Source organism: Microcebus murinus, chromosome 6 (assembly GCF_040939455.1).
Source record: "Microcebus murinus isolate Inina chromosome 6, M.murinus_Inina_mat1.0, whole genome shotgun sequence".
Lineage (NCBI taxonomy): Eukaryota > Metazoa > Chordata > Mammalia > Primates > Cheirogaleidae > Microcebus > Microcebus murinus.
Genome location: NC_134109.1, coordinates 6,036,124 through 6,054,059, shown reverse-complemented (window position 1 = coordinate 6,054,059; position 17,936 = coordinate 6,036,124). Strand labels below are relative to the sequence as shown.

The 17,936-nt window shown below is 55.5% G+C and overlaps 1 protein-coding gene across 2 annotated transcripts in view; it reads right to left on the bottom strand.

Moving 5' to 3' along the window:
• The window catches only part of DEGS2 (delta 4-desaturase, sphingolipid 2), a 79,172-nt gene that overhangs the window by 11,336 nt on the left and 49,900 nt on the right, over positions 1-17,936 (bottom strand). The window contains exon 4 of one of the 2 annotated variants that reach the window (XM_076003722.1): positions 8,049-8,257. In XM_076003722.1, the coding sequence (XP_075859837.1) occupies positions 8,049-8,257 (209 nt within the window). Of the gene's footprint in view, positions 1-3,137; positions 3,282-8,048; positions 8,258-17,936 lie in introns of those variants that run through there. The other variant, XM_012747080.2, reaches the window with a different exon arrangement.

Genomic DNA, 17,936 nt, shown 5'->3' with positions numbered 1-17,936 from the left:
AAACAAGCCTAACCCTGTCCATTCAGTGCACTGTTTGACATAGAAACCAGGGACCCAGCTTGACATAGAAGATGCAGAAAGTGGCCCAAAGTGCCTTCAGGAGTGACTGTGCTCCGCCTCCTCACGGCCTCCCGAGAAACCTGCTTTTCACCCCACTGGCAAACACGTAGGGACAGCCGTGAGCATCCAGGCCCGGGTCGGAGACGGGAGGGGAGGGGTCCCACCCGGAGCTGGTGACCCCACGGCTAGGTGGCGAGGGCCCACAAACTTTCCGTGTGGCTGCGGCCAGCTCTGTTCTGGATTTTACCGCTTGCACTGGGAGTCCCAGCCTGGGCCTTTCCTAAGCAAATAATCCTGCAATTGCCAACAGTCTTACTTCCTTGTTTTCCTCTTTTGGTTTTCTTTAATTATTTGAATGTTTTTTCCTGTGTGTGCCCTGCTTTCATAATTTAAAAAGCAAACAAAAGTAGAAAGCCATTTGTTTTCAAAAAAGCAAATCCAAAGCCTGCGTATTCCACCAGCCACGCCTCGCTTGGTTTCTGCTGAAACCAGAGTCATGCTGGCTCCGTGCTCACCCTCTCGGGACGGTGCCTCGGCCCCGACCTGGGAGACACAGTTGGTAGGGGCTGCAGGGGACCCCACTTTCTGAGGACACTGTGCCCTGGGAGCATGTCCCCATCCCAGGCAGGAGCTGCAGATGGACTTGGGCTCCACTGGCAGAGCCCTCCTCATGGACTTCCCGGGTTCTGCTCCAAAACTAGGATCCTTATTGAACAGCCCTGGGCTCCCAGGAGCTTGGCACAGGCTGCTGCAGCTAGTGGGGGAGGCCAGGAGTTGGCCTGAGCACCAGCCTGGCCTGTGTGGCCTCCAGGCTGTGTGGCCCTGGGCAAGTCACTTTCCCTCTCTGACCCTTACTCTGCTGCAAAGACACACTGGCAGTTACACATGGGATTTCTCAGGGGCTAGGGACAGCACAGGCGGCCAGAAAGCAGAGGTGAAGGAAACGCCCCATCCTCAGGAACCACAGGCCTTGCCCATGCCTGTCATTGCAGCTGACATTCACACTTCACATGTCACCTCCTTTAATTTGCACTACTCCACAAGGAAGATGCTATTATTAACCTCTTTTAATTTGCCTGGGCCTCAATCTCCTCATCTGTTTACTGATGCACCCATGGCCAGTGAACGGGCATTGGGGTCCTTGCCAGGAGATCAGCTCCAAGGTCCAGCTCTTGCCCTCTGCCCCGGGCCAAACGGACTGAAGTGGTGGAGGGGAAACCCAGGCGTCTCATGCAGCCACGTCCTGCCTCACGGCTAGACAGACAGCAGGAGCCAGCCAGAGCAGGGAGGGAGGACATTCACGCAGCTCGTGCAAGCACCTGGGAGGAAGGGAGAACGGCACATTCTGAGTTCATTAGCTCCAAATTGGTCAGGTGGGTAGGAAGCCACAGCCCTGATGGCAAAGGAGCATGGGTCAAGGGCCCCAGAGAGCCAGCCTCGAGAACAGGTGCTCCGGGCCCTGGCCGGAGATGCCTCTCACTGCGAGCCTTCCAATCTTCTCAGCCACCCCCTCCAGAAAGCCCCCTAGGTTGTTTCCAGGGCTTGTGGTTTCCATTTTTAGAGAGACATCCTTCCCCATTCCTGGAGTGCCATGTACCACGCTGGGCACCTTCCCATCTGAGATCTCATTGCATCCTCACACCTACTCTGCCTGGCAGGAAGACAGCCCATTTTGCAGACCAGGAAAGTGAGGCTGCAGCCCAGAGTGTCTGGATCTGTCCAGGGGGCTCTGGGGTAGGCCTAGGCTCCCACCCTATGGACCATGAGCTCCTGCAGGCCGGGACTCCAACAGCCTGTCTCCCAGCCTCCACCACCTGGGCCCAGGGGCCCAGTGAGTCCTTCGAGGGGAAGCTGGGGCCAGAAACAAACAGGGCCAAGGAGGCCCTGTTCTAGCCTAGCCCCACTCAGACCTGCTGAGCAGTAGCCAGGATGCCTCCCACCTGTCCACACAGTGGGGAGGGGGGCCCGATGACCCCTGAGGTCCCTGGCGAGGCAGCCAGAGAGCTGGGCTCTGCTTGCCTCGCAGCAGAAACCTCCGGAGTCACACACCCAGCTAGGGCTACCTGAGGGTGCAGTCACATTATAGCCACTCAATGTATCTTGTGTTTGAAAGATTTAAAAGTCATAGTACGAACATTTCCGCAGCCTTGGGTGGGGCAGGAAGACACCAAGGTGCAGGGCTCTGAAGAATAAAGCCAATTGATCCGGCTGCATTAGAACAAATAAAGCCTCTGTGATAGCAAAACATGAACTACAAACAGGACGATATTTGCAGAACATAAAACACAAGGGTCAAAGGCCTCCCATACAGAGAGCTCTAACAAATCAGCAAGCAACCTGACCAAACCCAAGAGAAAAAGGAACTGGCCAATTAAAATTTGAAACCATCAAATAAATGCAAATTTAACGCACAACGGAGAAAGTATTGTTTCCCCAATCTGGGCGGTAAAACATCAGAAGGATTACCAGGCGTGCCGTGCCAGGTGTCCCGAGGCGGGGTGGTGGTGGGGCTTGGGGAGGCAGCGCACGATTTAGTGGTTTCTACCAAAAGCGTGTAACCTGTAATCCCGGGGAAAGGACCGCACACCTGGGTCGGTCCTATTTGTGGGTTAGATGGGGCCGGAACGAGGGCGGATCCACGTTCGTAAAAATGACCCCGCAGAGACCACTAAGCGACAAGTGGGGGCGGCCACCGCGCACTGAGCTACGTGAAGAATAGACGGGATTCTTTGGTACAATCTTTGGGGTTTTTCCCCCCAAAGAAAACGAGCGCGTCGGTGGCTCCGCGTTCGTACTCCCGCGTCCGGGCCGCTCCGGTGATGCGCTGCGGGCTCGCGGGACTCGGACTCGCCGCCTCCCGGACACGGGCAGAGACTCGGGGACCCCCGGGCGCCCGCGGGCCGGGCCGGGGCGGGCGGCACTTGCACGGCCCGGCCCGGGAGGGAGCGGCTGGGGGGGCGCCCGCCGCGTCCGTCCGTCCGTCCGTCCGGCCCGGCAGGGGCGACCGTCCGGCCCGGGCTCGCCCCCCACTGCGGCCGGGCCCTGGGGCCGTCCCCCCGCGGGAGCCGCGCGCTCACCTAGCATCTCTTTGCGCCGCTGCGTGTGCGGCTGGTCGGTGTAGACCCACTCGAAGTCGCTGCGTCCCGCGCTGTTGCCCATGCTGGGGCCGGAGCGGCGGGCTCTGCCGCGGGCCGCGCGCGGGTCCAGTTCAGGGCGCGGGGCGGGGCGGCGCGGGGCGGGGCGGGCGCGCCAGGCCGGGCGGGCCGCCCACGTGGGTCCCGGCTCCGGGCCCGCGCCGCCCACCTGCGCCCTCGGCTTCTCCCCGCCGGGCTCGCCCGCGGCCAGGCGGCGGGTTTGACCGAGACCCTCGGCGGCTGGGCGCCAGTTCTCGCCGCGGCCCGGAGCCGCCGGCGTTCGGCCCTCCGGCCCCGCCCCCGCCCCGCCGAGCAGGTAACAGCGCCCGGCCGGCTGGCGGGGAAAGGGAAGGCAGGAGCTGAATGGACGCCGCGTGCCAGTAAACAGGAGGTGCTCGGAAACGTTCCATGCAGCAGTCCTTCCTCCCTCGACCCGCCCTTCATGCAGCAACGCGAAGGGGAGACGAGGTGTGCGCAACAGCCTCACGGGGGCGAGTCAGACCCACCCTGCCTTCAGGGAACTTGAGGTCTCCGTGTGACACAGGACAAGGAAGTGGCCATTATGATTCAAGGTGCTACGTGCCATGATACAGAAAGGCCCTGAAGGACTTAGGATCCAGTAGAGGAGACTCTTGCATTGGGCCTTGAAGGATGAGTAGGAGCTCAACAGCTAGAAGGGAAGGACATTGGTGGTAGAGGGCACAGCACACGCAGAAGCTCAGAAGCAAGGAAGAACCTGGACGTTCTGGAATGGAGAGTCAGGTTTTGGGGGCTAGGGGCACAGGCCTCCTCATCTTCAAGTTCTCCGGGATTTTTCTCTTCCTCTAACCACTCCTTCGGAATTTTGGAGGGTGTGCCTGGGACACCTGAGCACCAGAGCTGGCCTCTGCTGGGAGCTGCCTGGCCGCTGACCGGCACAGCAGCCAGAGTCACCTCAAGGCAGGAGCTTCCCCCATCTCCTGGAAGCCCACCGCCCAGGTGTGGTGCAGCAGGCAGGCTCCTTCAGCCCAGGGCCAAGGCAGACCTGGCATGAGCCAGGAAGGAGGGCCTGGGTGGAGCCCAGCTCCACCCTCTGGGACACCACCAAGCCTGTCAGCTTCCTCTGCCCCAGGACAGGAATCCAGAAACCTCGCCCACACGTATCCCAGGACACTGCCCATCCAGAGGAAACGAGCACATGCCCTCTTTTTCCAGATGGGGAAACTGAGGCCAAAGAGGGGACAAGTGAAAGGACATACTGGAGTGATGCATGAAGTGGGATACAAGCTCAAGATGCATGACTCCCGTCCAACGCACTTGCCAAGTAACCCCGAGGCCGTGGGGCAGCTCGGCCGTGGGAACTGTGTTTGGAGAAGAACTAGCCAGGGGTGCCGGCTGGCACCCCTCCCACCTCCCACCCCGTCCTTGGTCCTGGGGTTGGAACAAACACATATTCATTCATAACGTGGTATCCTGGAGGGGTTAATGGAACAGAAAAAGGACATTAGGCAAAAACTAAGGAAATCTGAGTCAGTAATGGCCTTGAGTTATTAATGGGTCAATATTAGTTCATTGATGGTAAGCAAATGGCACCATATAAGACAGCAAAGGAAACTGGGTGTGAATTATATGTGAACTTTCTATGCTGTCATCACAATTTTTCTGTAAATCTAAAGACTCTTAAAAATAAAGTTTATTCAAAAAGTAAAGTTGTAGGGGGGTTTGTACAGATAGATGTTGTTAAGGCCCTAGCAGCACTGGGAAAGAGGGGGGCTCCCCTGGACTGGCAGCTGCCATGGCAGCCACTCTTCAGTGACTCCATGGCATCCTGCCCGCCCCAGGCTGCAGCCAGGTGGGGTGCAGGCCCAAGGCCAGAGCCCTCAGGTGGCAGCAGCTGCCGGAGGAACAGCGAGTGCGGGCACCCAGAACGTCAGCCGCAACGCTGCTGCCCAGGCAGAAAGGCCTCCTGTGCCACGTACTGCAGAAAACAGGCCAGAATACATTCCTCGCAGCCCCTCCCGGCCCTCCCAGAGCCAGCAGAGTCAAACAGCCCATGACCAGACTTAGTAAACAGCGGAGGGAAGTCACACTGCAAAAGAAGGGCAGGACGCCCACAAAGGGCCAGAACTAAACACGTGAGAGACAGCTATTGAAGAAAGCACAACCAGATTGCAGACTGAGAATAACACCTCCCAAGAGACACAGAAGCCTCTTGCATCCATTGCAAAAAGTAAAGACTAGGCCAGGCCCGGTGGCTCACGCCTGTAATCCCAGCATTTGGGGAGGCCAAAGTGGGAGGATCATTTGAGGCCAGGAATTTCAGACTAGCCTGGGCAACACAGCAAGGCCCCACCTCTATACAAAAAGAAAAAATAGCTGGGCATGGTGGCAGGTGCTTGTAGTCCCAGATACTTGGGAGGCTGAGGCAGGAGGATCCCTTGAGCTCAGGAATTGGAGGCTGCAGTGAGCTATGATGAGGCCACAGCACTCCAGACTGGCCAACAGACAAAGACCCTTTCTCAAAAAAAAAAAAAAAAAAGTATTGAAATGGAGCGTGTGAAGGAATAGAGACCCAAGGACGGTTCCAGAATCCCAGCTGCCGGCTGGCAAGACTTCTAGGAGAAAAGGGTGGAGGAGAGGTGACACTTGAAATTATAATTATATATAATTAGGGCTATCTCTATCTAAAGTAAATTATTACGACAGGTATTTATGTGGCTGCATATTACATGCTCTCTCCTGTAGAACGCCCTGTTTCTTTGCCAGTTTTGGCAAAGGAGATGCTCTTGATAATGATTTGCTGAACGAAGGGATGAGCGAATGACTCACATTAAACAAGTAATACACAAGGATGCCTCAGAACAGAAGACATACTCGGGTCTTCAGACGGAAAGGTTCAAAGGTGGCAACAACATTAAAGGTTGGTTCAACCACTTTGGAAGACTCTTCAGGAATATCTACAAAAGGTACGCCTGCATCTGCCTTGTTCCTCGGGGAGTTTTGCTCCTGGGTCTGTAACCGAGAGAAATGAGCCTGTGTGTCCACCAGAAGGCACGTGCAAGGAAAGTCACGGCAGCTTTGTAAGAGCCACAACCCGGAGGTGGCTGCAGTGTCCCGCCGCAGGGGGACAGACAGACGGCTGTGCTGCGTGCAGACCCTGCGAGCTCCCAGCAGTGAAGGAGGAGGTACTGGCACTCACACCAGCATTTTTATTTTCTGTAATTCTGATGCTTTGACTTCTTGGCGCCTACAGGACCCCGCAGAGACTGCCCCTCCTGATGATTCCTTTTCAGATGCAAACGAACCAGGCCAGAGCCCTCCCACCACCTCCTTTCTGGGGCTCTCACACTCAGGACCAACACTGCCGCAGCCTCATCATGCCAGGGCCAGGTAACGGTGACGCAGGGCAGCCCCTCCGCCCCAGAACGCTGAAAGTATTCAAACGAGCCGATGAACGCCAAGCGTGCTCACCCTGCCCTGACCCTTCCTGCCCACCGAAACCCAGGGAAGGCTCAGACTCACATTTCCCCCATTCCCTCTGCCCCCATCGCCGGCATGGCGTGTACCTTTCTCCTGGGAGCTGTGAGTGACAAACTGTCTTCAATGACAGTCCTCTCCCATCTACCAACCTCACTACCCCCGAATGGTGATAAAAACCTGTATTTTAATAGTTTGGTTTTTTTTTAGACAGAGTCTCGGTCTGTCACCTGGGCTAGAGTGTCCTGGCGTCAGCCCAGCTCACAGCAACCTCAATCTCCTGGTCTCAAGGGATCCTCCTGCCTCAGCCTCCCGAGTAGCTGGGACTACAGGCATGCCCCATCATGCCCGGCTAATTTCTTCTATGTAGTTTTAGTTGTCCAGCTAATTTCTTTCTATTTTTAGTAGAAACAGGGTCTCACTCTTGCTCAGGCTGGTTTCAAATTCCTGACCTTAAGTGATCCGCACGCCTCGGCCTCCCAGAATGCTAGGATTACAGGCATGAGCCACCACACCTGGCAAAAACCTGCATTTTAAAACAATTAGCAAGGCCAGGCGTGGTGGCTCACACCTGTAACCCTAGCACTCTGGGAGGCTGAGGCAGGAGGATCACTCAAGGAAGGGCAGGAGTTAGAGACCAGCCTGAGCAAGAGTGAGACCCCATCTCTACCAAAAATAGAAGTTAATTGGACAGCTAAACATATATAGAAAAAATTAGCTGGGCATGGTGGCGCATGCCTGCAGTCCCAGCTACTCAGGGGCTGAGGCAGCAGGATTGCTTGAGCCCAGGAGTTTGAGGTTGCTGTGAGCCGGGCTGACACCATGGCACTCACTCTAGCCTGGGAAACAAAGTGAGACTCTGTCTCAAAAAAAAAAAAAAAAAACAGGCCGGTGCAGGGGTTCATGCCTGTAATCCTAGCTCTCTGGGAGGCCGAGGCGGGTAGATGGCTCGAGGTCAGGAGTTCGAAACCAGCCTGAGCAATAGCGAGACCCCGTCTCTACTATAAATAGAAAGAAATTAATTGGCCAACTAGTATATACAGAAAAAATTATCTGGGCATGGTGGTGCATGCCTGTAGTCCCAGCTACTTGGGAGGCTGAGGCAGCAGGATTGCTTGAGCCCAGGAGTGTGAGGTTGCTGTGAGCTAGGCTGATGCCGTGGCACTCACTCTGGTCTGGGCAACAAAAGCAAAACTCTGTCTCAAAAAAAAAAAAAAAAAAAAAACAATTGGCACAAGGAGCAGGGTGGAAGGGACGGCGCTGCACTGCTCTTGGCTTGCTAACTGGTTCCACCTGGCAGCCCTGGAACTGGGGAGGCCACCACCTGCTGGCATGCACTTGTGCTGGGTACCTTCCTGTCCGGAACTCAGAAGTGAGCCAGTCTGAGCTGTTACTCACGTGGGTTCCAGACGGATGAGCCGAGTTTAGGAAGGCACCTCCAGAGGAGCCAGGTGTGACTTCGCTCCCGTGGAAGCGAAGTGAAGTGAGCCTGTCCCTCTGACGGGCGCTGCGGGGCCGATGGAGTTGCTGTGCTCCCGTCTTTCCAGCCTGCCCGAGGGAGGAGGGAGAGCTCCTCTCCCCCTGCAGGACCTTGTGACGCATCCCACCTGCGGGGACCAGACGCAATGTTTAATGCAAAAGAAAAGGGGAGAGAGAGCGCATCGCCCCTGCCCTGCCTGAGACCCTGGGGCAGATGCACAAGAGATTCAGGAGTGGACGGTGCTCGCCTAGGAGCCCTACCGGTTCCCAGAGGGCCTCCGAGCCTCACGGATACCCATGAGGCCACTGTCACTCTCCCGGAATTGAGTCCAGACCCTCCAGAGGTCAGTTAGGATGTCTGGAAAGGGAGGCCACCACCCAATGCTAGGGCCCCTGGGACTTTATCTGATAAACACCTAGAAGGAAAAAAAGGAGTGAGACAGAACCGGTAAGGGACAGGGACAAAAAGAAAGAAAGAAGAAAGGGGAAAATGTCACCCACCTGGAGATACAAAGCCATTCTAACACATTTTGATTTTAAAAGAAGAAATAAGAAAAAGAAAAAAGAGGAGGAAAGGGCCAGAGTTGCTGCGACAGGGCTGCCCCAGGGCCAGTTGCCTCCCTCTGCCCTCGCCCCACCAGCCTGAGACGCAAGTCAAAACCCAGGGCTCCTCGGTTGAAAGCCTAAAATGGAACAAAAGTGGGGGGGATCTAAAGTCTATATCTAAAAATATATATAACCAGTTATATATATAACAAACATATAACACAACGTATGTACTGAAAGGATTCACATAACAAAAAGATTAAAAAGTCACCGATTGGCTTTTGTCTCTAAAACACAGCTTCTAAATGGACTTTGGCATTTGCTAAAATGCACTAATTGGCAAAACTGCATGGACTTCATCCATCCTGGGGTTCAAATTATCGTTATACCTGGAGATCCCACTAAATTTAAACATTGCACCTCCTATAATCTTAGGGAAGTAACTTAACATAAAATAGCGGAAAATAGATAACACCTCACTTTAATGGCAGCCTTGCCTAAATTTCCATAGACACCGCATGCATTGCCTTAAAATAGCCCACGTTGGGCATAGACGCTCTAACACAACGAATAATAAATTAAAATTACAGTAAGTCTTTGGTGGTTACAAATTGGCTTGCCAATGGGCCATGGGCCCCCTAGTTAAAACAGTTAATATGGCTCCATGTAAGTTGAAACAGGGCCTCCAAGGAGTAAAACTTGTTACATAAAACCTACCTAATAAAGAGGTGACTTGCCTCTCCATTTTTTTTTTTTTTTGAGACAGAGTCTTGCTTTGTTGCCCAGGCTAGAGTGAGTGTCATGGCGTCAGCCTAGCTCCAGCAACCTCACACTGCTGGGCTCAAGCGATCCTCCTGCCTCAGCCTCCCGAGTAGCTGGGACTACAGGCATGCGCCACCATGCCCGGCTAATTTTCTCTATATATGTTAGTTGGCCAATTAGTTTCTTTCTATTTTTTTATAGTAGAGACAGGGTCTCGCTCTTGCTCAGGCTGGATTTGAACTCCTGACCTCGAGCGATCCGCCACCTCGGCCTCCCAGAGTGCCTCTCCATTTAACAGCATGATTTTGCCTGTTCTTCAACCTGGGATAACAAAGGGCTCCCGGGGTGGATCACTGCAGCCTTGATGCTGGGGTCTACCCTTCAGAGCCCCCGTGCCCAAGATTACTCTAATGACCGACTCTGCCCAGTCAACAGAGTGAGTGTTCGGCTCTGCCACACCCGGCTAACAGGTGCTATTCGGTGGCTGCTCCAGCAGCCTCCGCCGGGGTCCGCCTTCCCCTCCAAGGGACACGTGGCAGCCACACCAGGCTGCCCACGGGGACTCTGCAGCTCGGCCACCACACACAGCCTCTGCAGACAAGCCTGTCCCCGCACGCGCCGTCTCCAGGAGCCCAAGCACACTGCACGTCGATGACATCCCCCTCCGTGGAGACTGTTGGACGCACCCGTGAAGGGCACACAAGTCCAACGTCTTCTAATTCTCTGTGGGGCCTGGTGGCAGCATATTGCTCACTCACAAATTTTGCTTAATCCTGCTGATGCTGCTACTCATAAATTGGCCAACTCTAAATCGGGTTCCTGGCACAAAAGGCTCCAAATCTGTCCAAACTGAAACCCAGAGGCACTCGTGTTGGTGTCCCCAGAGACTCCTGAGCTGTGGAGGCTTTGGCGACTTCTGCTCGGGTGTCCTGCGGTCTCCGGACCACCCAGGGTGGCCGTCAGGTGCCCAAGGGCTTCTGGTGCAAGAAACTGTCTCTCTTGGCCTCGCAAGCCGCCGGCCAGGGCCGGGCTCTCCTGCCAACAGAGGCCCCTCGGCCCCCGAGCCTGTGCCCGCGCCCAGCTGCCCGTACGCACGGGGTCATGGGCACAGCGTCCTGCTGAGACACACGGGGCATATTCCACCCCCGGCAGGGAATGGCCCCGCCGTCCTCACGCCCTTGCCAGGCTGGGGTGCTGGGGAAGGCCGAGCTCTCTGGAACCCCCAGACGCCCCGGGAGCCCCTTGGGACTAACTGAGCGAGCAGAGACTGTGGGAACGGCACTGCCAACCCTCCTACGAATGCTGGAGCCCAGGGACCACGGCGGCTTCCCGTCTCTCGGCCAGAGTGTCCCCGACGGAGGCCAGGACCCCGGGGCCCGCACAGCTGGCCGAACTGCAGGCGGTCACCTGAGTGCTGGACGTGCTGGCCAACACGCGGCCCCGTCTTCTCGTTTGGTATGGACTGTTCACGGTAAAGAACCCTGGACTGCCCCGCCTCACGGATGCCCAGCCTCAATCCAAAGTCGCACGTGTCTCCACATGCCCGGAGGCCTTGCCGGGTCACTCCTCGCCCGCTCAGAGCCACGGGCACTCTGACGGTGACCGAGGCACACAGCTCACGTCCCAGAACACACAAGGCGGGGCTCTCGGGAGCGGCAAGCGATAGGGCCGTCTCGCCCACAGCCCCGGGGGCCGCTTCAACCCAGAGAGACGACTGTCCCCTCGAGCAAGTCCTTCCGCAGTCCGGACACACGCGGCCCCTACGTGGACCCTGATCTTGCCCCAGGCCTTAATCACTCTCGGTTCGAGGTCCCTTGGCAAACTCTCACCTCCCATCAGTTCTTTAAAATGCTCGCATCACCCTTTCGTGTGTTTAACCACTCTGGTGTGGCGCCCACCGGCCACGAAGCCCTGCCCGCACTCACAGCCCGCACGGCGGCGTGTGCTGCGCATTGACGGGTCCGTTTTGCGCTTGTGTGGTGAGGACAGCTTGAAAGCACTGAAAGCTTGTTTTACTTTACAGGCAGCTTTACTTGTCATGGAAATCAGAGTAGGTAACATATACATGTATGTTTTCATTACGTTATTTTTAAATGTTCACAATTTTATTTTGGTTTTTTTTTTTTTTTTTTTGAGACAGAATCTCACTCTGTTGCCCAGGCTAGAGTGAGTGCCGTGGCATCAGCTTAGCTCACAGCAACCTCAATCTCCTGGGCTCAAGCGATCCTCCTGCCTCAGCCTCCCGAGTAGCTGGGACTACAGGCATGCGCCACCATGCCCGGATAATTTTTTGTACATATATTTTTAGTTGGTCAATTAACTACTTTCTATTTTTGGTAGAGACGGGGTCTCGCTCAGGCTGGTTTCGAACTCCTGACCTCGAGCAATCTGCCCACCTCGGCCTCCCAGAGCGCTAGGATTACAGGTGTGAGCCACCGCGCCCGGCCTCACAATTTTATTTTGATAAATGAAGAATTAGAAAAGTCATATCACGGCTGTCGGCTACAGTGGCTGTGCGCGTTCATCTGTGGCTGTCGACTACAGTCCACGCTGGTCCCGAAGTGGTCAAAGGAGGAGACATCTCACCCCCCTGTACAAAGGCTCACTCACAATATAGGAGGCCCTTTAATAATGTCTCCCCTATTGCTATAAATTTTTGATCTTGGCCCCATCCCATAAGGGCTGGAGGATGGACCAAGGGCACATGTTCTTTTGAGACCCTTAAACACAGGTTGTCCCACCGGCCAGTCAGCGTCCCCACTGACAGGGGCCCATCTGAGCCCAAACGTGCACACACACCGGACGGAAGCCCGTCCGGCGCTGCTGTGTGCCATCCTGCTGGTCTGGGTGCTTTCGTGGCTCTGTAACCCAGAGGCCCAAGCCCGCCGCGTGAGCCACTCTTCCAAGCAGGCATGACAGTGCTGGTGCCCACGGGCCATCGAGTTTGGCTCTGCAACCCAAAGACCTTTCCAGATTTCCTGTCGCCAATCAAACCGGAAACTGAAGCAGCAGGCCAGCAACGGCTGCCCAGACGGAGCCGCCTGGCCGGTCACACCACATAGCCACAGGGACAAGCTCCACAGCGGCCGAGGGCCACCCAGAGAGGATTGCCCAGTCCCAGGCCCCGGACGACACAGCCCTGGCCGGGAGCCTCCTTCTGGAGGTGACACCACCCCACATGCCATGGCCGCCACCCAAGACCCCACCCTGGGCGATGACTTCACCCCAGACACTGAAACCCCTGCCCCCGCAGCGGCCCCGGGCTGCCTCTCCCGCCGCACAAAGTGGACACAGACGTGGACTGCTCGCTCCCTGCGACAGATAGCGGGGCTTCTCTTCCGTTTGCCGCGCTCCGCCTCTGCTCCTTTGGGTTCATTGCTTGCTCTCTGCCGAGCCCACACCCTACGCTCCCAGCCCTGAGGAGGAATCTAATAGGGGTTACTGGGATCCGTGCCAGTCCAGAGGGGAATGGAGATTTCCACTTCCCCACGAGGCGCCGGTCTCATCTCGGCCACCCTGCACCCCTGGGGAGAGGACCACCCACTCCCCAGGGCCTTTCCTACTCTCCTGGCCCAGCTTCCACCGCGACCCCCACCTGCCTCTCCAGCCACGCCCCCCACAAGCGCCCCTTCTTGGTTACACAAGCACCACTAGTCTTTCCACATACTGTGCTGAACCACGAGTTCATATACTGCAGCGATACACCTGCTGGGCCTTCCACTCTGACCCAAAGACACACCAAGGCTTCGCTGTGCACCTGTGGGAACTTGCTCATGAGCCGTCCCGTGAGGGCTCCTACTTCTCCTTCGTCAGTCTTTCTGCTGTCAACATGAAATGTTCCACGCTGCTCAGGCAACTTGTGCCCTGCTCTCTAAGAGTCTCCTCTAGCCTCACCCAAAGTTTCCTTAATATTATGGAATGTCAGAGCATCACAGGGCCAATGGTAGGCATCGTGCCACTGTGTTTTCTGGGACATCGGGGCCTTGCTGACCCTGGAGAGGCTGCCCGTCCCGGGCTACCCAATTCCTGGAGACAGCGGGCGACTAGCTTGGCAGCAGACTCGCCACCCCAGGGCTCACACCCCCCCACCTCCTCTGGGCTGTCACACGCAGGCCCCGGTCACCTGCGGCCAGGTGCCGGACCACTCCTGACAGCTCCTACACCGCCAGCCTGCTGAAATCACTCAAACCGGCCAACCCTAAACTCGCTTACCCGCCTCGCCCGTTCCTTCCGCAGAAACCACAATGAAGGCTCTTCCCCACATTCCCTCCTCCTGTCTTACTGGAGCTCCCCACAGGGCCCTGCGTGGCGCGGCGCGCCCTCGCCTCTGGGACCGTGCGTAACAAGCCACCGTTTCCATGCCACTCGTCTCCTGGTCTGTGGGCCTCACCGTGCCAGAACAGTGACAAAACCTGCGCTGTGAAACGTGGATGGACCGCGCGGAGGAACACCGGTCACAGGAGTGTGGACCTCGAGCTGTATCTTAACGTGCTTTATGTAAGTGACACTGCAATCGGAAAGTGAACACCACTTGAAACAATAACAACAAAGCCCAGCGGCACCCTCTAGGACGGGGGCCCTCAAACTTTTTAAACAGAGGGCCAGTTCACTGTCCCTCAGACCGTTGGAGGCCGGACTATAGTTTAAAAAAACACTATGAACAAATTCCTATGCATACTGCACATACCTTATTTTGAAGTAAAAAAAAAAAAAAAATGCAAAAACACCTGCATGTGGCCCACGGGCCGTAGTTTGAGGATGCCTGCTCTAGAAACATTGTAGAGAAATTTCTGAGCAACCAAAATGAAGACAAAGGTCCCCAAATCTCCAAGCAGAAACAGAAAATAATTACCTGTAAAAAGGACAACAGTCAGACGGGCCACAGACTGCTCAGTGACGCTGTGTGCGGGAAGGCCATGGAGCAGGGTGGTCTGTGTCCAGCCCGCTGTCCTCTCCCGTCTCCACCCCCTGCCTGCCCCGTGCACCTGGCCCAGCCCAGGCCAGCTGTGCCCACCCAGGCCACTCCTGGGCCTGCTCCTCCTACCGCCCCCCATGCTGGTCCCCACACGCCTTCCCCATCTCTCTCCACACGGATTCCACACGCCAGATTCCACACGCCTTCCCCATCTCTCTCCAAACCCTCATGCCAAGCCCAAGTGCCGCCTCCTCCCAGAAGCCCCTCTGTCTGTCAGTCTGCACCAGTGGCTTGTCCTTCTTCCACCCTCCCCCCGACACTGGTCACTACCTCTGTGCTCCTGATTAATTCCCCGTCTTTCCTATTTGGTCCAAGGAACAGCACATACGGCCTCTGGACACAGGCAGACCCTGCTGGGGTCCGCTCTCAGCCCCTCACATGCCAGCTGACCCTGGGCAAGCCACCTCACCTCTGAGCCTCAGTTTCCCTACCTATAAAGTGGGGTCGGTAGGTAGTTAGGATCTCTTGCCCTTCTAGGGACGAGGGTGCCCTGCTTTGCCGCTGCCTCGAGCAATTGCTCCACCTGGGAAGAAGGACAAGGGCGGGTACTCAGTTTTGGTGTTGCCCCATCCTTAATCCTGTCCTGAGCACGTGCTACACCCGGGGAAGGAGAGCACGCTTTATCAATCTAGGAATCCCCAGCCCAGGCGATAGGATTCAGAAAGTCACCTGGAATAAACTAAGGGTAATTATTATGCCATTAGTTTGAATCTGCATTGTGGTTCACACACACACACACACCGCCCACCCCGTGCTGTTGATCATTTGATGACATCCCACACCTCCGGAGAGCCCGCCCTGGACGGGGCTGGTAAGAGGAAACCGCCCAAGGGTTCAGCGAGGGAGTTAGCGTTGATCTGTCTCCCCCCACTCGCAGAGACAGGCCCACTCTGTTCTGCACTAAAGAGCAGCTCCTGTGAAGCTGCTTCCCGCCTGGGCTGGCTCCGTTGTATCGGCCTGCTGTGGTTTTTTACAAGATAATAGTCTGGACTTGACCCTTTGGGGTGTCTGGTCATTTTTTGGCGAAGAGCACGCTGAAAACCGAGGACAGACTGCCACCCTGACATCTTCGGTGCCATGACTAGGATTTCTCTAGGATTTAGGTAAACCAGCTCGCCTCTGCCCATGAAAACACTCTGACTTGGGTGACTCTGTCTAGGAGGTGCCTTCCTGGCCGTGGCCGGCCACCCAGTCGCAGCGGCTGGGACCCTAATAAACAACCAGGTTGTTATACCCACAGATATCATCGTCCTGGTGTTCAAAAGAAAAAAAAAAAAAAAACCGAGTAGCTCTTAGGTTTGAGGGGTTGTGCACAGCCCCTCTTCCTACGGATCGGAAAGGAAACGTCCATACTTAGTGGCCTGGGTCGTTACCTGGGGACATTACCCAGCTCTAACAGACCCCAGCTGGCACGGTTTGGGGTGATGTTCCCCCAGAGACCACTCATTACAGCATAGTGGATGTAAAGGATGCTTTTCTTTGCGTTCCTCTCCACCCTGACTGTCAACATTTATTTGCTTTTGAATGGACGCCCCCACATGGCACACCCCACCAGTTAACCTGGACGGTGTTGCCACCAGGGTTCCGGGACAGCCCTCATCTTTAGGCCAGACTTGGGGGAAAGATGTAGACAACCTCCAGCTCCACTGGGGAGTGGTGCTTCAATATGTCGATGACCTGCTGATCCGCCACCCGGGCTCAGAGGAGGCGTGGGAACATGCCATTTGAGTCCTGTGATTCCTGGCTGACCGTGGGTCCAGGGTGTGCCACCCCAAAGCTCAGCTGGCTCAGTCTACAGTGATCTACTTGGGGCTCATGCTCACCCTGGAAAACGAAAACTGTCCCTGGGGCACGTCCAGCCACAGTCTGTCCCCCAGAACACACCACTCAGCCCTTCTGCTCTCTTTTCTTGGACTTGTGGGGTTCTGCCGAATTTGGAATCCTAATTATGGGCTTCTGGCTAAGCCCCTTTATAAAAGCCTAAGAGGAAACAACAATAAGGAACCTCTAATATGGGCCTGAACGAAAACCGGCTGTTCAGGCATTGAAAAGGCTCTATGCCAAGCCCCGGCCCTGGGCCTGCCTTGCCCTCAGAGAACCTTCAGTGAGAGCCAGGGAATAGCTCTGGGGGTGTTGACACAGCTTTGGGGGCCATGGTCACCACCCGTGGCCTATTTATCAAATAAATCGGGCCCCACGGGCGCAGGCTGGCCTGCCTGCGTGAGGGCAATGGCAGCCGTATCTGTACTCCTACAAGAGGCCACCACATTCACCACGGGAGCGACCCTCACTGCGAGAACCTCCCGCCGGGCCTCCGAGCTCCTCCAGGGAGTTTATAAAATTCCAGGCTACGTTAATAGAAACTCCTGACTTAAAAATGGAGACGTGCTCTGGGCTCAGCCCTGCCACTCTTCTTCCAGAAGAGACGACAGGGGGAGCGAGCAGGCCATTGCACAACTGGGAAGAGGTTGCTCCACCACTGTCTTCCCGGGAAGATCTAGCCTTGACCCCCCTCTCTCGAGCCCACCAGGGGCTTCTGATGGCAGCAGTCTGGTCAAGGACGGACAGCGGCATGCAGGCTGTGCGGTAGTGACCGAGAGTCTAGACACGGTGGAGGCCCAGGTTTTACCAGCAAGTGCATCTGCACAGTTAACCGAACTCATAGCCCCAACCCGAGCTCTCCAGTTAGCCGAAGACAAGAAAGTGACCATCTGTACAGATTCTAAACACGCTAACTTGGCGTTGCACGCCCGTGCATCTATTTGGAGAGAGCAAGGATTCCTTACCACTCAAAGAGCGCCCAGTAAGTATGGGCCACAGATTCATATGCTCTTAGAGAACGTTTGCAACCAGCTGAGGTGGCAGTCGTTCACTGCAGGGGACATCAAAAGGGAGCGGGTCTAATAGCTCGAGGAAATCGGGCTGCAGCTGCGGCTGCCAATCGGGCAGCCCTGGGCGAAGGGTTTCCTGACCTAGCTGGAGCCTTGGTCCCGTCTAATCCCACTGTCCCTGTTCCAGCTTGCTCCATCTCCAGTATCTGATGGACTGACTCAAGGGTAGCACTGGAGCCCCCCTGCATGGTTGGCTAAGCACTTCGGTACGAGCGTCGACTATGGTCAACGGCCACAGATGAACACGCACAGCCGAGCGTCGACTTTAGCGTTAATAACGAAACTTCTACGGCAGTACTCAGAATCGAGGCAACACAACCCTTGCACTGCATCAGAAAATCTCATGCGTTTTAGAGAAAGACCTTTTCTAGCACCTTACAATAGTGATAAAACAAAAAGGAAAACTCCATTAAGAAGATGTATTGTATGCTCAAAAAATAATAAAAGGCGCAGTACTGGATACTATTGTAAACAATGTAATGTTTGCCTATGTGTAGCCCCATGCTTTGAAATTTATCATGCCAAAGAATAAAATTTATCATAATATTCAAAATCTTGCCTTATTTCTTTGTGATATTTATAAATTAAAACTATAAATTTGAATTGACTTTTCTAATTTCTCATTTATCAAAA